General features: G+C 41.2%; 3 protein-coding genes across 4 annotated transcripts; 1 reads left to right on the plus strand and 2 right to left on the minus strand.

The window, feature by feature from the left end:
- The first annotated feature begins 136 nt into the window (after positions 1 to 136).
- Positions 137 to 5557, plus strand: LOC100120019 (lysosomal alpha-mannosidase). 2 transcript variants are annotated; one of them, XM_001603652.6, is made up of 13 exons: positions 137 to 362; positions 1186 to 1288; positions 1376 to 1457; positions 1673 to 1858; positions 1921 to 2266; positions 2368 to 2501; positions 2856 to 3263; positions 3340 to 3745; positions 3824 to 4158; positions 4239 to 4515; positions 4592 to 4834; positions 4923 to 5072; positions 5156 to 5557. In XM_001603652.6, the coding sequence occupies exons 1-13, from the start codon at positions 246 to 248 to the stop codon at positions 5399 to 5401; spliced, it is 3033 nt and encodes a 1010-aa protein (XP_001603702.3). In that variant the 5' UTR covers positions 137 to 245; the 3' UTR covers positions 5402 to 5557. The 2 variants fall into 2 exon arrangements, with proteins under 2 accessions (XP_001603702.3, XP_003426403.2); XM_003426355.4 differs by lacking the exon at positions 2368 to 2501 and adding an exon at positions 2648 to 2781 and having other exon boundaries at positions 157 to 362.
- Positions 5558 to 5738: 181 nt separating this feature from the next.
- LOC100120054 (collagen alpha-1(II) chain-like) lies at positions 5739 to 12447 on the minus strand. Its single transcript, XM_008208322.4, has 21 exons — positions 11888 to 12447; positions 11119 to 11190; positions 10923 to 11039; positions 10715 to 10849; positions 10593 to 10639; positions 10440 to 10508; positions 10327 to 10353; positions 10134 to 10245; positions 9931 to 10055; positions 9653 to 9859; positions 9481 to 9579; positions 9296 to 9404; positions 8672 to 8859; positions 7938 to 8154; positions 7626 to 7876; positions 7486 to 7548; positions 7038 to 7419; positions 6727 to 6948; positions 6487 to 6659; positions 6188 to 6409; positions 5739 to 6100 (listed from the first exon to the last, which is right to left on the minus strand). The coding sequence occupies exons 1-21, from the start codon at positions 12120 to 12122 to the stop codon at positions 5954 to 5956; spliced, it is 3219 nt and encodes a 1072-aa protein (XP_008206544.1). The 5' UTR covers positions 12123 to 12447; the 3' UTR covers positions 5739 to 5953.
- Positions 12448 to 14008: 1561 nt separating this feature from the next.
- On the minus strand, positions 14009 to 19973 carry LOC103316151 (structural maintenance of chromosomes protein 1A-like). The gene is made up of 19 exons (XM_016983420.3): positions 19791 to 19973; positions 19332 to 19458; positions 19148 to 19253; positions 18892 to 19070; positions 18675 to 18813; positions 18156 to 18602; positions 17647 to 18075; positions 17335 to 17570; positions 17106 to 17259; positions 16906 to 17031; positions 16706 to 16837; positions 16268 to 16345; positions 16037 to 16194; positions 15559 to 15964; positions 15213 to 15488; positions 14937 to 15119; positions 14676 to 14854; positions 14433 to 14610; positions 14009 to 14358 (listed from the first exon to the last, which is right to left on the minus strand). The coding sequence occupies exons 1-19, from the start codon at positions 19906 to 19908 to the stop codon at positions 14200 to 14202; spliced, it is 3810 nt and encodes a 1269-aa protein (XP_016838909.2). The 5' UTR covers positions 19909 to 19973; the 3' UTR covers positions 14009 to 14199.
- Positions 19974 to 20042: the final 69 nt, after the last annotated feature.

Consider the following 20042-nt stretch of genomic DNA (forward strand, 5'->3'; position numbering starts at 1 on the left):
TGTCACACTCGCTCTCTTTCGGCTACACTATCCGCACACACACAAGCTCATAGCGGCGACACTATAGGTACATACACAAAACAAGCGTCACGTCTCCGTGTACATATATGCTGGAGAATTCTCAGGCCAGCGGCGATAATATATACGAGGCCGGTCTGGCGCGTCGCTCAGTGGTCGCGTACGCGCGCTACGATCCGGTGCTGCGAGTCTCTTTTGCATCCTCGACGCCGGCACATACCAGCGAAATGAGGGTCGTCTCTTTGATTATCTTCCTGGCCCTCGGGCTCTTGTTCGCCGTGGGATTCGGTCTGGGAGCGAGCATACCTAGGAAAGAGGAGGATAAACGCACCTGCGGATACAAAGTGAGTGTTTTTGAAGATTGTTTTGATTATTCACATAGAGATGGTGCTATGTTATTTTGACGTAAAATTCGTTTTCATCTCGAAGCGTACTCTCGAGAATTGCGTGCAAAATTAGACTCTTTCTTTCAATAAAAGGGAGATACGTGTGTATGTAGAACGGCTTAATCGACGCGGAGTCGAGTACATTATAGACACACACACACACACACACACACACACATACATATATATAAGTATAGAAAGAACGTTTACTTATGCGAGCGGCTGCGCGAACAGTCACACACGCGATAGACGGATCATGTATTCGTTTCTGTGTACTGTGTGCGGCTTCCTATTGCGTTGCTGTGCTGATATTTTTGAGCCAACTTAGATTATATTTTACAATATCACGTTACATTCGTGCAGTAAAGAATAAAATTCGAAAATTTTAATATTATCACTTCAATTTTTGAGAAACTCGAGAGCACTGCAGATAAATATAGCCTGCGTTGTTGGTGTATTATTCGATTTCAGGTCAGAATAACTTATTATGCTTTGATGCTGTCATTCTACTGTATCCCTATCTGCGTCTTCAGTCTTTACGCCGATTTATCTGCCGACTCGACTTATCAAACTACTCGAGTATAGAATTCGAAAACATGATCGAATGCGGGTACGCATACACAGGGATAAAATCATCGCTAATTCGCACTTGAACGAAGATTGTGTATATATTATCAAATGCGGGTTTAAAATTATACAGGGTTTTTTGTGTATTAATTAGAAATTTGATAAGGTTTTTCATTCAAACTGAAATCATGAAATTTTCTCGCGACCCGTATAGTCATGCACGAAAAGCGACCCGGACAAGATAAACATCCACTTAGTGGCTCACACACACGACGACGTTGGCTGGCTCAAAACCGTCGACCAGTACTACTTCGGCGGTAAGTTGCGAGTCCTTTGCCTGTACAATATACGTATATGTACGCGCGATGGTCGACGATCTCTAATGCGTTTCTGGTTTTCCGAAGGTCGCATGAACGTTCAAGTGGCCGGTGTCCAGTACATTATCGACAGCGTCGTCGAAGCGCTTGAGCAAGATCCCAGCAGAAAGTGAGTATAACTATATAAGATTTTTAAATTCGCAATCGTAGCGGGCAGCAGCTCTCGAAGAGTCTAATTAGCATATTAGAATTAATATTTCGGCATGAGAAGATTATGTATTTTAGAAACCGGTTTTCGCATATTATATAGAAAAAATGTTGAATTTACATCGATTCTCGAAATTCGAATATAGAATCTTCACGTTATTATTCTAAATATTCAAGGTTCATCTACGTCGAAACCGCCTTCCTCTGGAAATGGTGGCAGCGCCAGGGCGAGAAAAAGCGCAACATCATGAGGAACCTGATCAACGAGGGTCGACTCGAGATCATTGGCGGCGGCTGGAGCATGAACGACGAGGCCGTCACGCACTATCACTCCATGATCGACCAGTACACCTGGGGATTCAGGTCTCTATTTTCTTTTTTCAACGATTTAGCTCTGTTGTTTTGCTTAATTAACCGCTTTACAGACGACTGAACGACACCTTCGGCACCTGCGCCCGACCAAAGACCGGCTGGCAGATCGATCCGTTCGGTCACTCTCGCGAGCAAGCTTCCATGTTCGCGCAGATGGGCTTCGACGGTATGCTCTTCGGACGTCTCGACTACCAGGACAAGAACAAGCGACTCAAGGACAAGACTGGCGAATTCATCTGGGAAGCCAGTCCCAGTTTGGGCAAATCCGCCAACTTGTTCACGACGATGCTGTACAACAACTACGGGCCACCTCCAGGCTTCTGCTTCGACATCCTCTGTCAGGATTCCGAGCCCATGATCGACGACGTCGACAGCCCCGACTACAACATTGCTCAGAGGGTGTGTTCATTATGTTAATCCATGAGTTTAAGGAGAAGAGCGACGCTTGAATCTCACGGGGGTTGGCGATTTTTTATTATAACGAGATGAATGTCTTGCAGCTCGAGTCGTTCTTGAATTACGTGAAAAATCAAGCGAAATACTATCGCTCGAAAAATGTGATTTTGACGATGGGAGGAGATTTCACTTATCAGTACGCCGAGATGTATTTCAAAAATATGGACAAGTTGATAAGGTATATAACATAATGTGCATTACTGTCTTTATTTCAAATGACGTTCTTAAAGTCTTCGCCCAAAACCGTGAGATTCAAGGGTCGGTTAGTTAAACAACCATTCGTACTAACAAAATGACGTATAATTAAACGATCGTTGTTGACAGATCGAAAAGTTCTTGGCCTTCGTCGACAAGCAAGCCTTGAGTTATCAAACGAAAAATATCATTCTCACGATGGGCGAAGACTTTAATTACCTCAACGCCAACATGTGGTTCACCAACCTAGACATGCTCATCAGGTATCCACAACTCGTATATTGCACACATTATAAGAAGAAGCCTCGTGGATAATTAACGAACGATCGATTACCAGGTACGTGAACGAACGCAACGGCACGGATTACAAAGCCTTCTACTCGACTCCGTCCTGCTACCACAAGGCTCTGAACGAGGAGAACATCAAGTGGCCGACCAAGACCGACGACTTCTTCCCCTACTCGAGCGATCCTCATGCCTTCTGGACCGGTTACTTCTCCTCCAGGCCGACCCTCAAGTACTTCGAGCGCATCGGTAACAACTTCCTCCAAGTCGCCAAGCAGCTTTCGGTGCTCACGGATCAACCAGACACCAAGGAACTTCAGCTCTTCCGCGAAGCCATGGGTGTGATGCAGCATCACGACGCTGTAACCGGTACTGAGAAACAGCACGTGGCCGAGGACTACGCCAGACTGTTGCACCACAGCATGAGAAACGGCGAGCATCTGGCTTCTAAGGCTCTGAAGTGAGTTTTGGATTAGCTGTAGAAGAGAAACTATAATGACTCAAATGACCCAACACGTATTTATTCTTCATCATAGCAAATGGGCACTGAAGCAATACGTTCCCAAGCCACCCGAGTTCCACTCGTGTCTTCTCCTGAACATCAGCTCCTGCGCACCGTCGTCCGATAACTCCAAGTTCGTCGTGACTGTCTACAACCCGACGAGTCAACCGCTCACCACCTACGTTCGTGTGCCTGTTGAGGGACAGACCTTCGGCGTGAGAGACTTCACAGGCAACAAGATCGTGCACCAAGTGGTACCGATCCCAGAACAGGTCCAAAAGATTCCTGGCCGTTTCAGCAAGGCAAACAACGAGCTGGTCTTCCAGGCTGTCAAGATCGCTCCGCTCGGCTTCCAGTCGTTCTACGTAGACAAGAGCGGACCCGAATTCGAGGCTTACCAAGGAGACCAACCGGCCTACGTGCAGACGATGGGTGGCGAGGTGAAACTCGACTTTTTCTACTCTACGTGCAGATATTAATTTGAATCTCTACAATGGTATCGTTCTACTTCACTATAGTACTACAACATAAGCGTCGATGCGCAAGGAAAGGTGCGAGTTCGCTCTACCAAGGCAGCCAACGGTCTTGACTTCGAGCAGACCTTCAAGTACTACGAGGGAGCCGAGGGTAACAACAAGGTGTTCGTCAACAGATCCTCTGGAGCTTACATCTTCAGACCTAAGCAAAACTACACCAAGGATCTGCCCAACACTGGAACGTTCCAGATCTTCAAAGGGCCGCTGGTCGAGGAGATTCATCAGGTGATCAACGACTGGGTGAGCCAGGTGATCAGAATCTACAACGGCATGGACTACGTCGAGTTCGACTGGCTCGTTGGACCTATACCCGTCAAGTAATCCTCCTTTCGTAAAACCATCTGTCATTCGGTAACTTCTCTCAACCGAACCTAATCAATGATTCGATCTCTTTCAGGGACAAGATCGGTAAGGAGGTAATTACAAAGTACTCGAGCAACCTGAAAAACAACGACGAATTCTACACGGACAGCAACGGCCGCGAAATGCTCAAGCGTAAACTCAACTACCGACCGACATGGGAGGTCGAACTTCAAGAGCCCATCTCCGGCAACTACTACCCGGTTACGACCAAGATCTCCATTCAAGACGAGAACAACAAGCTGAGGCTCAGCGCGCTGACCGACAGAGCTCAAGGTGGATCCAGTCTCAAGGAGGGTGAGCTCGAGCTCATGGTAAGTGCAAGCGCAAAAATTTGTATTAAAAACAATGCTTGTGTTCAGGAAAAATAAACGGATTATTATTCTACAGGTACACAGAAGATTGCTGAGCGACGACGCTTTTGGCGTGGGCGAGGCATTGAACGAGTCGGCCTACGGTGAAGGTCTCGTAGCTCGCGGACAGCACTACCTCGTCGGCGGCAGCCTGACGAACCTCGATGAGCTGATCCTCAGAGAGAAAGAGCTAGCTACTGAGTTGGCCCTGCGACCATGGATCTTCGTTACTCCAACGACGGAGTCTTTCAAGGAATGGAACGAGTACTACAAGATGAGGGTGAGCTTGAAAAGAATATTTTTTCTTTGCAAAGAACTATGCATAGACAGAGCAAAATTATATGTATCCACGCATATCGATTTGTTAGGATGACGGTTGGATCAAGCCTCTACCGAAGAATGTCCGTATATTGACTCTCGAGCCTTGGAAGGACGGAGAAGTCCTGCTTCGATTGGAACATCTGTTCGAAGAAGGAGAGTCGCCTAAGTACTCAGTTCCTGCGCAAGTCGATCTCAAGGTTAAATCCAAATGATAATTCAGTCTTCTCAACTGTCTATACCTGGTATCTGTGTAATACTAATAATAATTTGTATCGAACAGGAGGTGTTCTCAGGCTTCACTGTGCAGTCCGTACAGGAGACCATTCTGGGTGCCAACCAGTGGATGGAAGACCTGCAGCGACTGAAATGGCAACCCGAGACAAATAAGGTTGGTGATTCTGAAGATTCGAGCAGCGACGACAGCTCGCTGCTGAGTGGCGTCGACTCGACCAGTATCACGATCAGACCCATGGAAATCCGAACCTTCGTAGTGAAGCTCGCGCATGGCACGAAATTTACGTCATAAAATGTCACCAATAAGGATACTTGAGACTTTTAAGATTTAGGTTTCTTTTATCAAAGGAACGTGTTACTTTTTTAATATCTGAAATGTCGATCGATTCGTACTATCGTTTTGTGATTTTTAATAAGTTAAAATAAAGTTTTTTTTACTATATTAAAAGATAAGCTGTTTTTATTTAGTTGCGAATTTTTGCACAAGTTATTCAAACTGATGCATAATTATAAAATTGCTTTAGTTTTTTTTTAATTAACATAGAGTAATAAAAAATGATAATCTTATGTTTATAAAGACAGTGATTTAAGTTGTGGGCACAGATTTAAATATTCTTTGGTATGGCGAATGTAAAATATAAAACTAAGCATTGTGTTTATAACTTTCATTTTTTTTCGTATATTCGTATAAAAAAAATATAAACTAGCGCTTTGTAAAAATAATGTAATAACGAAATGCAAGATCTTAGAAAGCAAAAAACACTGAGCGTGCGTCTTCGTTTTTCTGTTTTTCATAAAGTGTATAAGAAATTATTGAATTGAGATACATATCTTTGCCAGTTCATCATCGGAAGCAGACTAATCCAATTTCTATCCAGAAACTTTGCTCGGGTTTGCCGATGTCGCGCAAGGCTATGTCGAGAATCGGTAATCTGGATGGTTTGTCAGTCTTGTAAGTGATGATCGTTTTTCCCCAGTGTGCTTGCCTTGTCTGAGATTACAGAAATAACAGATTGTTAAGTTACTTATTCAATTGAAGGAAAAAGTTAACATACGCAATGATAAGTCGATTTTGTACCTTGCATTCATCTAAGATGGCTTCATAACGAAGCCTATGACTTCCTCTTGGCAGTAACTCTACGTCATTCCATGCAAGAAGCTTTAAGCCTTTTCTATAAGTTTTACGCTCAGCATCGTAGTAACCAATGCTGTTTTTGCAGTGGTAAGTTACGTTTTGTTCAGCTTCTTTCGACAAAAGCTGGAGGAATCCAATTTGGTTACTGTCTGCTTTGTAACTTATCTGCGATCATAAAAATGTTCGTTTAAATATATTATTCAATTTAGGTATAGTTTAGATGAAATAAACGAAAAATTTACCTTCGGTAGATTTTCTAATTCATTTAACCAAATCTCTAGATCAGTGCCGAGATGACTAATTTCAGGTGTCCGAGAGGGACTGGCGAAGATGCAGGTTGAACGTGTTTCAGCATCGCAGCGAACCAGTATTGCATCCCGAGAATCGCCATCGTTCGGATCAATCCAATACTCTCCTATCATATGATTATAATACAGTATATTTTATAATCAAATAATAAATTAAATAAAAAGGATGCTTACCACTTGGCTTCTCTGGATGAGTTGCAAACAGCTCGTTACAAGTTTTCGCTGGCGAATCTTTCTCTCCGTCAGGTTTTGTAAGCTTTTGTAATGATATTTTAACTTGATCGTGGATTTTAGTAAGAGCTTCTTTACGCTCTTCGTCATTAAGTGGTCTTCCAAACATTCTTTGAGAATCATCTGTTGGTGAGGTTGGATCCGGTCCCTTAGACTGTCCTTGGCCTAGATCGGTTGCGTGAAATACATTTGATAACATTTTGTATTGGTACAAACGAATTAGGAACTTTTAAACAAACCAGCATTTTACTTACCGAACAAGGCAGCAAGCGACGCAGCATCATAGCCGTATGCGATTTCACCAGGAGGTCCAGGTGGTCCAGGTGGACCTGGAGGTCCCGGAGATCCATGCCTGCCATCTTCACCCGGTGGTCCCTTTGGTCCAGGATTGCCGGTATGCCCTTGAGGGCCAGGATTACCATCACGACCAGGTGGACCACGAAGACCTGTATCTCCATCTTTTCCGGGGGGACCCACTGGGCCTTGTGCTCCTTTGTCGCCGGGAGCGCCTGGTTGGCCTGGAACTCCTTGGAGTCCATTGAAACCTCGATGACCCTTAGGGCCTGGTAATCCTTCGAGGCCTCGGTCACCCTTGGAACCTTCTGGACCAGGTAAGCCTGGTTTCCCTCTGGTTCCCTATTAGTAAGACAAAAAATGTAAGTATAAACTTAATATTATTTGTTTAAATAATTTTTGTCTTACGGGTTGACCATCAAGTCCTGGAGGTCCTGGTGGGCCTTGCTCGCCATCCTCCCCTGGTTCTCCCTAAAAATGTATTTAAAGGCAGACGTTTACAAATGTTCTCATTGCTTTAACACAAATCACGTAAAAAATCTTCCTACGGGGAATCCTTTCTCTCCAGGTGGCCCAACGGGTCCAATCGATCCAGGCGGTCCTTGAATTCCTTGTTCTCCAGGCTTGCCGTCTGCGCCTGCAGCTCCTCTATCTCCGTTATTTCCTGGCTTACCTGGATTGCCCGGTCTACCTGGTTGTCCTCGCAATCCTTGCGGCCCTACGGGTCCGACGCGACCCACATCGCCTACCGTTCCTTTTGGACCCATTGGTCCCATAGGTCCACGCTCACCTTGTGCACCTAAAAGAAAGAAACAATCCGTTGGGGTATATGCAAAACTTTTAATTGATAAATATATTACCTTTCGAACCAGTCGCACCGTCGGCTCCCGGTAGACCCCTAGGACCGGTGGTACCACGCTCTCCAGCAGGGCCTGGCGCTCCAACTGGACCACTGATCCCTCTCTTGCCCTTTTTACCTTCGTTACCTGGTGGGCCAGGCTGGCCACGAGGTCCGGGAAAGCCGGCCTCACCTTTCAGCCCGGTGTCACCTCTACCGCCTTTTTCGCCTGGTACTCCCTATAAAAGAAATACTTATTATTGTTTGTGTATTGTCTGTATTCAAAATAATGATTCTCATAGCAGTTATTTTTCTAAGATTACTCGATGAATTTTGACTTGATTTATTCAGTTACAATTTAATTTATCGAGTAAAACGTTGATTCTTCCAATGCGACTTTTTGTTCTGGAAGTTAAATATATAAAGAGCAGAGCAAAAAACGGTGCAGCTGGAGGCAGCTAAGAACTAAGCGATTAAAGCGGAGTGCGCGCTGCCGGTCGTAAATTATACTAGATGATCTCCCGGCGAATGTCTGATCTATTTAGCCGACAGTAATCTAATAAAAAAAGTGAGGATGATTATGAAAAAAGTGCAAATATAATTTTAAAATAAGATGAATGCTTGATTAATAATATTATTCACTATTATTTCCTATTATATATAAATTATGTAAATGAATTTGTATTATTATTAAGCTACAATGTTCTTCTTCATCAACAAATTGGCTTGAAGATAAAGATAATCTTCATTTCTCACCGGCAAGCCTTCGATACCAGGTTGTCCAGGTGTGCCAGGTGTACCAGGTAAACCTCTGACTCCGGGAAATCCCGGTTGTCCAACTAAACCATTAGTACCAGGAGTTCCTTTTTCACCGCGTGGTCCCTCTTTGCCAGTTGCTCCTGGAGGTCCCGGCTCACCTGTAGCGCCAGTCCGACCAGCGTCACCTAAAATTCGGGGAAAAAATGTTTCATAAAATTATTTAATATTTTGATATACAACCTACAACGCTCGTTTATACTTTGTGAATAGGAGATGATTACATATAAAGTTCATTGCCTTTCATCTGTGACATACGTCACTTTCATAAATGTCGAAAACGAGAGTATAACGATCGTAAAACTGCTAGATGCGAATCGCGTGGTCGTTGCGTTATAGAGACCTAAATTTTCGTGAATTTAGTATTTAAATGGCCATCATAATATCGCGCGGCATTCCGAGCAGTAACAATAAACCCGCGCGAAGAATTTCACTTTCAATTGCCTGATGATTAATAGCTTTATTTTACAGCATGATATACATGCACTGGCATATACATAGTATTTGATAAATCGAGCTTAAAGAAGCGAATCGTAAAATTTGAATTTTTATGCAGATGATTACCTCGAGGTCCTTGCAAGCCTTGATTTCCTTTGGGTCCTGGTAGTCCTTGATCGCCCTTGATTCCTCTAATGCCGGGAAAACCTGGTTCACCTATTTTTCCAATTGGTCCCTGCATATATGAATTTGAAGAAAAGTTATGATTTACGAGATTTTAATTCAAGTAAGAATGGCTAATTAATACCAACCGGTGGACCAATGGCACCTGGTAATCCATCAGCTCCTCTTACTCCAGATGGACCAGGCGAACCATCTCTTCCTCTCTCTCCTCTCGAGCCTACTGGACCCTGATAAGGATTATACGATGCTGTTTAAATTTAATTTCAGAGATAAATCGCTTCGATTCTACGAAAAACTTACAACTGGGCCAACGGGACCGACGGGCCCTGGCGTTCCCATAACACCTTTCTCTCCGGGACTACCTGGTTGTCCTCGCAGACCATCTGCTCCAGCGGTACCTTTGTGCCCCTTAGTTCCGGGTAAACCCGGAAGACCTGGAGCACCCCTCGGACCAGGTAGACCGTGAGGTCCAGGAGCGCCTAACTCGCCGTCCTCGCCTGGTTCGCCCTGGGAATCAAAAATGTTATGTGAGCAAATTATTCATAATAATTGTAAATGGCAGAAATGAGTAGATTTACATCGTTTCCGGGTAAACCGGGCAGGCCGCGAGGACCTGGCGAACCTTGAGTTCCGGGAGTGCCGGGCTCGCCGATTTCGCCGCGAGGGCCAGTGAAGCCCATTGGACCAGGTGGCCCAGGAGGACCTGCAATGATACGTTATTATATAGCATGCAGTATTGTGAGAGTCGAGACAGATTGTAAAAATTATTCAATATAATTACCAGGTGGGCCACGCGGCCCTACTTGAACGTAAGGCTCTGGATATACTATAGGATTCGGGCCCTTTTCTGCGCTAGCTTGAGCCATTTCTAGCTGGTGGTAGTACAAGGAAACCTGTTGAGAATTATTGATTATATGTACTACTAATTTATTTTTTACTTTAGAGAATCAGGAAAACTTGAAAACTTCACTTACGTCGGGAACTGGGCTGGAAGTGGAACCCTTGCAACGAAAATTATTTATAATTATTAATACAAGCATATTAAATATGCCTAATGTATACATATGCAGGCATTCAAAAATCTTACTTCTCCTACGCTGGACGTCGTGAAGGACTTAACCTGCTGACTGTCGCCTACATTTACGCCCACTGACTGCTGCCATGAGTTGTTAAAGAAAATGAACCCCTTAAAAGTTGTGTTAAAAATAAAAGAAGGAAAATTATGCGAATTTTCGCTTACCACCCTCTGCGTGCTGTTGTAGCGAACAGTTACAGGTTCCGGGGTAGCTACAGATATATGGCGCGTTATCGCAAATTCCAAGAAGAAGCATATATCATTAAACATAGAAAAAAGGTGCTTACTAGTGTTGCAGGATGGTATACGCGTACAATCGACCTGTCCTCGAAGGCAGCGGCATATGGTGCAGTTAGAAGGTCGCCAGTACTCGCCCGATCTTCGCCAGGATCCATCGACCTCGCAAGGTGTATTTTGATACTCTGAAAATCATTCAATCTCATTTCCCACTTTTTCATCGCGAAATTTAATCATCGAGATGAAAAAAAAACTCACCTGGTGAACTGTGGTTCAATCGAGAGTTATCGAACGAAGGTGGCCTGGGCGTTGTGTACCCTCTCGACGTCGACGAGGAGTAATTCACAGTCGTCTCCGTTGCGCTCTTTGTGCGACCTGTAAATTCGATCGCATTTATAATATTCCCCCATTTAAAATAGCGATTAATCGTAATTAATGAAGAAAAAACCCTCACTGTAGTCATCCGCCCTTAGAGGATTCGCTGTAGTCGAGGCGTAAATCGCTTGCGACTGCCTCATCGTCGTCTCTGAAAAACAGCAGCGAAAATCCTTTCATTTTCAATTACCCCATAAGCCAGCGCACACATATAGACGCGGCGAATTAACGAGCCTAACGACGTCAATTGAACCCTCCGTTATAAATAAAAGACGCGCACTGCACACGCGACTCCATAAAAGTCGGAGAAATTCCGCTGTAACAAATCGGCCGCTTTTTCCGAGCGAATCATAAACGCATCGCGACAATTAAAGGCTCTATTAATCAATCCACTTATGTAGGCCGCCGCGGAGACTTCCGGCCAGTGGCCAATCAAACGAAGGAATACGTATATGTGTTATATGCTTTTTAAATGTGTGTCAGAGAGCGAAATTTCTAATATCGAATGGGGGAAAATCAAGCGAATTCCAATCGATAGATTAGGATATAGGTTGACAGTATAGCAGTCAACTAAGGCGAGAAATATATGTAACAGTGTCTGATCGGGGTTGAGCGCTAATCGCGTTGATTTTCGCTTTATTGATTTACTGCCACGAGTGACGGATCGAGATGAGCTTGCGATTACAACGTTGTGACGGTGATATATGAGCTTTGATATCTGATCAATGCTCTATAGGAAACGAGATTCCTCTTTCAAGTTTCCCGCACTTTTTTGAGTAGAAAGCTGTGGAAAGCTTTGAATGATAAACATTACTTAATTTTACTAAAACTCGAAAGAAAAAACTCACCCCTATTTCTCTCGTTCTCCTCGCGCTCGTACTCCTCGTACTCCCCTTCCTCCTCGTAATTATTGCCGTCATACTCGCTGTAATCCCCGCCTTGGCTTGGCCTCTGGCGCTTCGTCACCTTCGTTTTCCCAGTTTTGCTAATCGCCGCAGGTTGATGTTCCTCCTCGCCAATAGCTTCGACGGCCAGCAGTAACAGTACGGCTGCGCCGAGCAACAGGTGTCTGCTGCTAAGCATATCGTCGGCCGCTTTTTACATCGATGTCCTAACTATACTTTTTAAGTAAATTTAAATTTGAAGCATTTAAAAATTCCACTAATTTTCAAGCGAGAACGTTGTTGACTGAAAGAAAAGAAACTACTCAATTTAAGTATTCGAGTATACGATGAGCCAATATCGTAGCCGGTGCAGCCACTATGGCCCGTCGAGTGCGACTGCGAGTGTCCAGCTGACGACTGGACTTGCGAGACCCGCTGGTCAATCGTTTATTCGCCCCGCTACTCTATGACGACAAGTCGTCATCCTTCGAGAAAAGTGTGTTACTCTATAACGACGAGAGAGAGAGAGAGAGAGAGAGAGAGAGAGAGAGAGAGAGAGAGAGGCTTCGCTTTTCTTTCAACGCTTCTTCTGCTTCCGCGTGGCGCCGGATATAATGTGTTACGGAGGACCGCAACGAGCTTGAGCTTTCGAGACGAAAATTGTTTAATTTTAAAATTAGGCAACCGTTACCTTAATTTATACCGAGAAAACATTATAATACACGGAAATGTTTTACCAGCTATATTGAGCATTCTGTTGAGATTAAATTTAATTTCCGAATAACAATAATGTCTTTGATTTTAGATTTGAAATCGAAGAAATTATTCTCAAAATCGCTGACGACACAATTATATCGCGCTGCTCGCACAATAATATATCGCACCAATCGATCTCCCATCTTAACATGGAGATCGCGCGACAAATACCGATCGATAGCTATTACTCGCTTTGCAAACGCATATCGCGATTCGCGCGTCAATTACGTCACGCGCATCATCTGCGCGGCAGCAGCAGTAGCTCTCTTCCGTGTGACCCTAATTTCTTTCGCGTCCCGCGTCGTCCCACTGTAGCAGGCAAGGGCTGCGCTCTTCCGAGATGCAGCGCCGGCCAGATGCCGATGTCGCCGTTGATATCGTCGCGGAGTGTCGCTTGCCCTATACAAACTTCTTCTTCTGCAGATCTCGCTCTTTTTTGCCGGATGCGCTCTACTCTTGCGTTATACAAGCGCCAGAGCGCGATTCTGCGAAAATCAGATGCGTTATATGAATATGTATGCCGATAGGTTAAATAAGTGTGAGATCGTCGCCTTTTACACGATTAATATTGATGCGACGATTATTAACTTTTCGAAATATTAAGAAGCGTGGCAGTTAGATATAATAAAGACGAATTTTTCACGCGAGATCAATTCCAAATTCTACAAGTTAATACACTAGAATGCATTTATCCCACGCGAGCTTTTCCCGATCATTCGAGCTGACTTCTCTTCTAAGTAGGCCCTTGCTTAGTTTCTCGGAGCTCAGCGATCATGCACTGTCCCGGGACAATAAATCAAAGTTACGCCCCATTCTTTGTCGGCGTCAGCTCATTAAAAAACAGGCCGCGAATCGGAGCGACGATTTACGAGAACCGTTTCGTTGGCGTAACTCGTTGTGTATCATCTATAAAATACTGCATTTTACGCTAATTACAAGAGCAATGTCTATATGTATAACACAATGCAATATAAGTCTCTGCCGAAATCTCGTCGCAGGAAAAATTTTTCGATTAAATGACTATTTGCGAGACGTCGGCACGTTGCAGTCACTATAAAAAGGGGAGGTAACAATCGCCAACGCGCAATTTCATCTTGTTAAGAAAGAAAGTCGAGTCAGGCCATCATCTCCCATTTTAATTATTTTGCGTGCGACGAGCGCACGCGAAGCAAGTAGGTCGAGAGAGATGCGAATCGCGGGGTGCGAGATGTCGCATGGTGAAGTTTTCCGCGCGCTATCCTAATATCTAGTAAGTATAGCGTCGACGCAACGAAAAAAAATCTCGATGATCAGGAGTCGCGCTGAAATAATTTGCCACGAGGATGAAAGTGTCCTTTCACTATTTTTCAGAATATGTGTATTTCATTAAAAATAATTCTGAAAAATGCACACTGACCTGTTATGTATGTTACAATTTAATTTACGTAATGTTACAATTACTTATCGTTTATACGCATATTATGTACAATTCTTGATTATTAATTAGAAATAGTCTAAAGTCAATACTTCGTGTCCTACTTTTATCTTCTACTCTTTGACTTTTTAAATTTAGCTTGCATTTTGCATCTTAAAAGTACGGGAAGTTCCTGATGGCCCTCTCTGAGGTTGCGTTCGGCTAATACTTCTCTTGAATACAAAGTAACATCAAGATGGCAAGTATAACTTGAATTTGTAATTGGCTGTTAAATCAAACCAGATTTTAATTTGTTCAATTCGTTTCTTCAAATTGTTCATTGCACAAGTGTATACATACGGATATATTTACGCCTACAACAGCATCAGCACAGACGCAAATTAAGTCATGGTGGCTTATGATAATCATTTGCGTTGAATTTTTCAATTTCCAGAAAAATTTAGCCATTCGATTTATATTAGCATTGTCTAGAGCTGCATCCATTTCGTCGAAAATCAAAAATGGTGATGGTTTTACGCTAAAAAAATATATTATTAGTATGATATGCTGGATCAGCATACACATGTAAAATTTTTAATATACCTATTTAAAGCAAATAAAAGTGCGATTGAACACATCGTTTTCTCGCCACCAGAAAGATTTTGTAGCTGAATAAACCTTTTATTGGGTACAATACAGCTGAAGTCAAGTCCATCTAAATATGGTTCATCTTGATTTCTCATTACTAAATGAGCTGCTGCTGTTGTTGAGTTATACAATGTCTAACAAAACATGATTTAAATCAATAAATTGATAAGATGAATGGTCTTTTTTAAATGCTAATAAACTTAGCATACTACTAACTTTAAAATGTTTTCCTACTCCCTCCTCTACAGATGAAAAGAATGTTCGGAAGGCAATGAGTCTGTTGTTTTTTACGTTGTTAAAGTCCTTGCTTGTATTAGATAATTCTTTCAGTTTGTCTTCGTATTTTTTCTTTAATGCGCGTTCATTTGCTCTTGCTTTAATTGCCATTTCACGTGATGTCTTGCATAATGTAATATGAAAAATATGAATTAAAACGAAATACATTTGATTAGTAATTAAATAATGCTGTAGGTGCACAAGAAAACTTTAAACCTTTGCATTCGGCATATCTTGATTTATCTTTTCATGAAGAGATTTTAATTTGTCTTTTAATGTTTTCACAGTATTGTTCAAACCATCTTCTCCTAAATCATTCCAAGATTTTGGGAGTTTTGTGTAGTCGACTTCTACATTTTTTTCTTCAATACCAGATTCAGATGATGATCGTTGGCTACTTTTATCCGTATCTGACTTAAAACCAATCAGCTCAGATTTGAAGTTTGCTGTTTTAAGTGTACCAGTCACTAAAGGGATTTCAATATTCTTGTCCTGAAAAATAAAGAATTTAGGACGGTATAATGATATCATGCATACAACTTTCAAGAAAGCAAATGTCAACCTTGCATTCAACTAATGATTTGTGCTTTTTATTTTCAAGCAACGCAATTTGCGCCTTAATAGTTCTAATAGTTGTACCCCATTCCTCTAAATCTCTTTTTATAGACTTCATTTTTGTTTCTTTCATTTTCAATTTTTTTGAAAGTTCTTCTACTTCCTGTCTCGTTTTCTTTACCTCTGTATCTTTTGAAAAAAATAATTTATTTGTATCGTGTTGCTTTCCTATTTTATTGTTCTTTTTGTTCAATACATCGTATTTCTTTTTTGTTTTTTGCAAATCGTCTTGCAGTTTTTGAACTTTTGCTTGACTTTCTAAAATACAACTATTTTCAAAATCAATCTGATTATTAATTTTGTCTAAAAGATTATCTAACTCTTTCTTTCGACTGTCACGCTTTGTATACTTCCTAATGCAAAGTAAAATTATATGAGGAATTTATTTAAAAAATCTAATGAAACTAATGATTTGTGATATTTACTCCAGATCACCCATTTCATATTCTTGTATATTTTTCAATTTATAAGTTGCGCAAAAATCTGAAAACACGCTGTTTTCTATATCCTCTTTCTTCTTCTCGACTTTTTCTAATTCATTGGTTGTAGATTTAAATTCATTTTCGAGCTTTTCTAACTCTCCCTTGAAATTGTCAAAATAATTATGATCACGCGCCAACAATGCAATTTTAATATAAAGTATTTTTTTAACTTACCAAGTTTTTCTGGTCATTTAATAAATTTTCTAAACCAGCAAGTTTATTTTTCTTATCTGTTAACTCCTTTTGCAGATTCTATCGAGTTTTATTATTTTACAAGCTATCCAATATTTTTGAAGATAAAAAAATACATCGTACAACTTGAAGTGAAAATGGGCTTTTCCAAGCGAGGATTTTAATTGGAATCAATTTTTCATAAAATTATGAAAGAGCCCATTCGTCCATTTATACAACGTATTTTTTTTTATAAAAAACGCATTAGTTAAATTTTTTTATAAGTTTTTGAGCTTCATCAAAGAAATAGGGCCAAAATCAATATTTTCCTATAACTCAATTTTTGTCTAACTTTATAATTTGTACCGACATAGACCTTTCTAATGCAGATGTTATGAAAAATATATTTTGAATAATATTATAGCATTGTCAACAACTTACTTGTAGTAATGGTTTTAAATACTCTTTCAGACGTTTTTCTAAACTCATTAACTTGCTTTCGAGTTCGTGTATTTGTTTATTTTTAGAATCAATATCATTTATTTGTTTTCGCAGAATAGTCATTTTTTCTACCTAAAAAATGTGTGATATTTGTTATAATATAATTGGCTAGTTTCTCGTTAAAAAACAACGAGTATTACCTTTTCATTTTCTAAATTTTGCAGTTTTTTCTCATTCCATTTTTTTTTAGATTTAATTGACAAATCAGACAATCCGCCAGAAAACGTACCATCTTTTTTGTAAAGAGTTCCGTTGTAAGAAACGCACTTAAATCAATTTTAACCAGACCTTTCAGTAAAAAAAATTAGCCAGTATTATTTAAATTATAACAGATACTTACATTTAGTTTTTTGTTCTTTGAAAGTTCAGAGGCTCTTTCATCAGTATCACAAATCACTACGTTTCCTAAAGCACTTGTCAGGGCATCTTTATACTTTTCTGATACAGCCATTACATCGATTGCAAGGCGTGCATTTTCTTCTCCTTGTAAAATTCTATAACAGCAATTTTATATTGAAAAAAAATTTTGGATTTTAATTCATCATAACGAAGGCCCTATAAATACTCACCCCCTATTGAATGTTATTTTCTTTAATCCATCCAGAGGAATAAAGGTTTCGACAGTAGAGTATTTGCTTCCCTTATATTTTTCTTTTAAGAAATATATACAGTTTAGTGCATCTTTAGTCTCATCCACAATAATATGATCCATTTTCTTCCCCAATATTTTTGTAATTGAGATCTCCAACTTGTCAATTTCCAAGTTTTCAGCGCCAACTTCGCATAAATTTATCAGACGATCATGCTGTAACGATAACAAATTTTTATTTCATCGATTTATAACATTCGTAGAATTTCGAAACTACGTATATAATACTTACAACTCCTGTGCAATAAGCTTTTAATTCCTTTAAGACGATTTGTTTCCTACTTGACTCGATTTGATCTTGCTTGGTTTCTTGCTGTTCATCAATTTTTTTGTTTAACAAGTCAATGGCTGCTAATGATTGTTCTTTACTTTCTACTAAACCTTCGATTTCTTTCTTGAGTTCATCTAGATTTATTTGAACCTTAGTGTGTTCTTCTTCTGTTTCATTAATTTTCTTGTAAACATTCAGCTCCTTTGAACGTATTTCATCAATGAGCAATTTTTGTTTTTTTACTTTTTGCAAGATCGTTTCCTCTCTTGCCTTATATTCGTCTATTTGATCCCTTATAGCACTTTGTTCTCTTGTTTTCGAAGAGATCAAATCAATATAATAAGAACATTTCTTCAGAGCCTCTGATTTCAATTGAAGGTAGATCTCGTTCTAAAATCATAAATCAGTTTCACAATAATGTTTAACCTTTTCAAAATTACACAAGAAAAAATATGTATGCGATTAAACACCTGTTCGTCGTTTAGATTTAAGGAGCTCGCCTGGGATTGAGATAGAAGAAATTCTCTTTCTTTTTCGACCTCCATTTTCTGTTGAGCAAGATCCTTCAAGATGTTCTTATGAGCTTCGACCTTTTTCTCCATGTCCTTTAAATTATCTTCGATCTTTTTTATTTTATTTTTGTATAGTGCAAGCTTTTCCTTCAGCTCCGCTTCTTTTGTCGAATAATTCAACATATCCCGTCTTGCTTCCTCCAGCTCTGCCTCCATCAGTGCCAAGGATTCTTCTCGCTCCGAGAACATACTCACGAGCAATTTAATTTCTTCTTCCGTGGAAGTTTGAATTTTTTGAGCAATTTTGATGTTAATCTCAAGTTTATCATGCTTCTCAACTAAATCATCGACGGTTTTATCAATTTGATACAATTTAGCGAAATAATACTCGTACTCGCACCGATTCTATGTCATGTGAAAAAAGTTGAAGCTAAGCCATACAAAGAACGATAACGAGTATAAAAGATCTTTACATACGTAATCATCCTCCAACTTGCGTATTTCAGCCCACTCCGCTTCGATTTTTTGTATCTTCTTCATCTCTCTTCTGTGGTAAGCAAGCTCGTTCTTTTGCTCGCTAGCCTCGGCTCTGAGACGCTGCAGTTCCTTTTCCAACCTGCGGAAAAGAAATAATCATTACCGTACACTTCTTCGCATGAAATAAATTTATTTCGATCCGCCCGTAAGCTTATACCTCGTGTATTCGGCTTTGAACTCGTAGGAACCACTGAGGCGTTCGAATAGCTCGCAGAGTTCTTTCGGACTCTGCGTCGCGAAGCGCTCGATGCCGCCCTGCTGCACCAAGAAAGTGTTGATTTTCGGGTTGATATTGTACTGCAGCAGAGATCTTTTGTACACAATTCTGCTGACCTCCTGAAAGATTCGAAGATTTATATAGTCAACTACTTACTGGAGTTGAATTAGATCGCGGGAATGCGACACACGTTTACCTCTCCGTTTATGCAGTAGCGGTGCACCGAGTTGCGATAGTCGGTGATTCGCCGAAAATTTGTCTGCGTGTTATGAACATCGAGGATCAGCTCGACCCATGTGTCACTGCGTCAAAAAGAATATAATAATAAGAATGAACAGTCAATGTCGAGCATCATCAGCGAAACTTTCGTTTCATTATACCTCGGATCCTCCGAATCCCGTATCTCTGAATTACAGATATCCTCCTTGATATGTTTCACGGTAACGCCGCGGTCGAATTCAGGAAAGCAACAGGCGTACTGGATCGCGTTCACTACCGAGGACTTTCCTGAAAACAAGGAGACGCGTAAAAATTTATTTTCCTTATAACGTAGGTTGTAAAAGTCGCGTCCACTATTCGAGGGCTTTCTTGGAACCACCGGGAGACGCGCGACTTCGATTCTAGGAAACACTGGGTCTCGATATTTTCTCACGACCTGCATGAAAACAACCTACCATAAATATACTCCAAAAATTTGCATCGACATTCTAGCCAACTTTTTCATTCTCTGAGCAACGCACATAAATACAAAAATTAATTCGACACCACTGTGGGAACAAATACGCAAAGTAGTTCTGGCTCAGGAGAAAACTTAAAAAAAAAAAAATGTTACAGCTCACCGGTGCCGTTGAGGCCGACCACAGCCGTAATCAACGCTGCCCACTCGAACCGGGTTCTGTTCTTGTAGCTCTTAAAGTTTTCCAACTCCAGCACTGGGAAGCCGATGGACCCCGGCATCTTCTCGCTCTTCTTCTCCCTTTATTCTCACAAGTATTAGCTCAGCCGTCCGGATGTACGTCCGATTTGAGGAGCACTTGCCGAATGACGCGAAAAAACGACCGTTGCAGCCGAGGGGGAGAGAAAATCCGGCG

Source organism: Nasonia vitripennis, chromosome 3, assembly GCF_009193385.2.
Source record: "Nasonia vitripennis strain AsymCx chromosome 3, Nvit_psr_1.1, whole genome shotgun sequence".
NCBI classification, from domain to species: Eukaryota; Metazoa; Arthropoda; class Insecta; order Hymenoptera; family Pteromalidae; genus Nasonia; species Nasonia vitripennis.

What these genes read in the sequence shown, in the direction of transcription:
- LOC103316151 (XM_016983420.3), bottom strand. Translation starts at nt 19,908, where the DNA reads ATGCCGGGGTCCATCGGCTTCCCAGTGCTGGAGTTGGAAAACTTTAAG. An exon ending in TAAATGACCAGAAAAACTTG is followed by an intron (nt 16,195 to 16,267) that starts GTAAGTTAAAAA and finishes GACAATTTCAAG; the next exon opens with GGAGAGTTAGAAAAGCTCGA. An exon ending in TATGAAATGGGTGATCTGGA is followed by an intron (nt 15,965 to 16,036) that starts GTAAATATCACA and finishes ACTTTGCATTAG; the next exon opens with GAAGTATACAAAGCGTGACA.
- LOC100120019 (XM_001603652.6), top strand. Translation starts at nt 246, where the DNA reads ATGAGGGTCGTCTCTTTGATTATCTTCCTGGCCCTCGGGCTCTTGTTC. An exon ending in GTTGGACCTATACCCGTCAA is followed by an intron (nt 4,159 to 4,238) that starts GTAATCCTCCTT and finishes GATCTCTTTCAG; the next exon opens with GGACAAGATCGGTAAGGAGG. An exon ending in AGGGTGAGCTCGAGCTCATG is followed by an intron (nt 4,516 to 4,591) that starts GTAAGTGCAAGC and finishes ATTATTCTACAG; the next exon opens with GTACACAGAAGATTGCTGAG.
- LOC100120054 (XM_008208322.4), bottom strand. Translation starts at nt 12,122, where the DNA reads ATGCTTAGCAGCAGACACCTGTTGCTCGGCGCAGCCGTACTGTTACTG. An exon ending in TCGGTCCCGTTGGCCCAGTT is followed by an intron (nt 9,580 to 9,652) that starts GTAAGTTTTTCG and finishes AATCCTTATCAG; the next exon opens with GGTCCAGTAGGCTCGAGAGG. An exon ending in AGGCTTGCAAGGACCTCGAG is followed by an intron (nt 8,860 to 9,295) that starts GTAATCATCTGC and finishes CCCGAATTTTAG; the next exon opens with GTGACGCTGGTCGGACTGGC.